At 36.6% G+C, this 2,354-nt stretch overlaps 1 protein-coding gene across 1 annotated transcript; it reads left to right on the top strand.

Annotated features, from left to right (window-relative positions):
- Nucleotides 1-327: 327 nt before the first annotated feature.
- On the top strand, nt 328-2,312 carry LOC105625512 (collagen alpha-1(IV) chain-like; the record flags this gene model as incomplete). The annotated part of the gene is made up of 5 exons (XM_012206836.1): nt 328-555; nt 659-827; nt 949-1,076; nt 1,344-1,782; nt 1,963-2,312. Coding segments are annotated over exons 1-5 (1,314 nt in total), but the record flags the coding sequence as incomplete, so codon positions are not given.
- Nucleotides 2,313-2,354: the final 42 nt, after the last annotated feature.

The following is a 2,354-nucleotide window of genomic DNA, read 5'->3' as shown; positions in this document are numbered from 1 at the left end:
TACACAATATAAATATCTAATAAAATGCACGACACATAAAAATTATAAACAGAATTCTCTTCTGAAATCTGTCAGTCCTGTCAATTATATAACCTGAAACAGGATTTCTAAGTAAATCTGTAAAAATAAAAATGGCTTCTTTGGCTTTTTATATATTAATTGTTTGAAAAAATAGAATATTTTTTATTTATACCTATGAAATAATTTTAAATTTTTATATATTTCTGCTTAATATATGTTTTGAAACATTTAGAAAATATTTAAAAAACTAACACTATACAAACATATACGCACTGTAATTGTAAATTGATTGAAAAATAAAAAAAAATGTATCAATTTTTCAATAAGGGAAAAGATGGTATACCCGGTGCTCCAGGACCTCAAGGAGAACCTGGAACTCCAGCAACCGTGACATGGAATATGCTTAAATTAGAAAAGGGTGATAAAGGAGCGCGTGGAGAACAAGGTCGACAAGGCCCGCCGGGACCAGAAGGACCTTTGGGAGAAAAGGGTAGACCTGGATTTGAAGGTTTTCCAGGGCTTAAAGGAACGCCAGTAAGATTAATTTCTCAATTATTCTTATTAATTTTAAGAAAACAATCAATATTTTTCTGGCAAATCTTTTTTATATGTCAGATTACAAACTCGTCGCTTTTAGGGAGATCGTGGATTCCCTGGACAAGATGGTGTTCCAGGAAGACCGGGAACGCCTGGACGTAAGGGAGAGAAAGGATTAAGTGTAAAAGGTGAACCTGGAGAACCAGGTCGACCAGGATTTTCAGGACAGAAAGGAGAACCTGGTTTGTACGGACTTAAGGGTGAACCTGGTAAGACTTTGTCAATTCTTTAAAAAATTTTTATTTGTTATTTATTTTGAAAATGTAAAAATATGTTATATATGTTTATATATAAATATACAATAAAAATTATTTTTGTATCTTTAATTAGGTCAGTGTCCACCACTCGACCTTATGAAAGGCTTCAAAGGTGATCGAGGTTTAACTGGTGACAAAGGAGAACCTGGACCACCTGGCAGGGATGGATTACCTGGTGATAAAGGATTGCATGGTTTATCGGTAAGTATATCAATAAAGAAAATTTGTGAAAAAATATTCATTTTTATCAGAGCTATTTATGTATGACAAATATATGTAAATTTTTTTATAAATAAAATTAATTACTAAATTTTATTAATAATTTAATTAATAACAATTATATCAAAACAATAAATAAATAATAAATTAAATAATAAAAATAATGATAAATAATAAACTAAACACATAAGTAGTTATTTTATTTAAGAAATATAACATCACAACATAATATTGCAATTTAAAAATCAGGGTCCACCTGGTACACCTGGCCCAATCGGTGCACCTGGACCTGTGGGTCCAAGAGGTTTACCTGGTCCGCGTGGTGATAAGGGTAACATGGGTCCTATGGGTTTCCCAGGAGAATCTGGTCGAGAAGGACCTAGGGGTTTTCCAGGTGCTCCGGCTCCGAAGGGTGAAAAAGGAGAATCTGGAATATCAGTCAAAGGTAGTCCTGGTCTAACAGGTCCTCCAGGTGAAAAGGGAGAGAAAGGTCTTCCTGGACCACCAGGAAAAGAAGGTCCACGCGGTTATCAGGGATTAGCAGGCTTTACTGGCGAGAAAGGAGACATGGGCCCACCGGGAATAAATGGTTTGCCAGGAGCACCTGGTGCAAAAGGAGACACAGGTCCAATTGGTCCACCTGGTCCTCCAGGTGTTGCTGGTATTCCAGGAGCGGATGGGATCAAAGGTATAACATGATAAAGGATTTCATATGTCAGCAATAACTAAGAATATTTATATAATAAATGTCGTTTTACAAAAAAAATTAGAGAAAATAATTTAAGTTTTATAATTTGCTAGAATTAATAATGTAATAATTATGTATTGAATAATTCCATATTATTAATTATAATCGTTTAATTTAAAGGTGAGCCAGGGTTACCAGGAGAACCAGGTAGAGGGGGTCTTCCAGGATTCCCGGGAACAAAAGGAGATCGCGGTGAACCAGGTATCGATGGACCAAAAGGATATCCCGGCAGACGAGGATTACCTGGTACTGCAGGTAAACCTGGAGCTGAAGGTCTATCAGGTTTAAAGGGCGAACATGGCGAAAAAGGTTCACCAGGATTCCCTGGATTACCAGGTATGGAAGGAAAGCCTGGTCGTCCTGGCATATCCGGACTAAAAGGAGATCAAGGACCACCTGGTGCACCTGGTGCGCCAGGAAACATCGGTTACGATGGAGCTAAGGGTGATACTGGTCCACCGGGTCTACCGGTAAATATTTTCAATTTTACAATACAATACAATACAATATAT

This window comes from Atta cephalotes (genome assembly GCF_000143395.1).
Source record: "Atta cephalotes unplaced genomic scaffold scaffold02166, whole genome shotgun sequence".
Lineage (NCBI taxonomy): Eukaryota > Metazoa > Arthropoda > Insecta > Hymenoptera > Formicidae > Atta > Atta cephalotes.
Note: the sequence above shows the minus strand (reverse complement) of the source record. Positions and strands in the feature narration are given on the sequence as shown.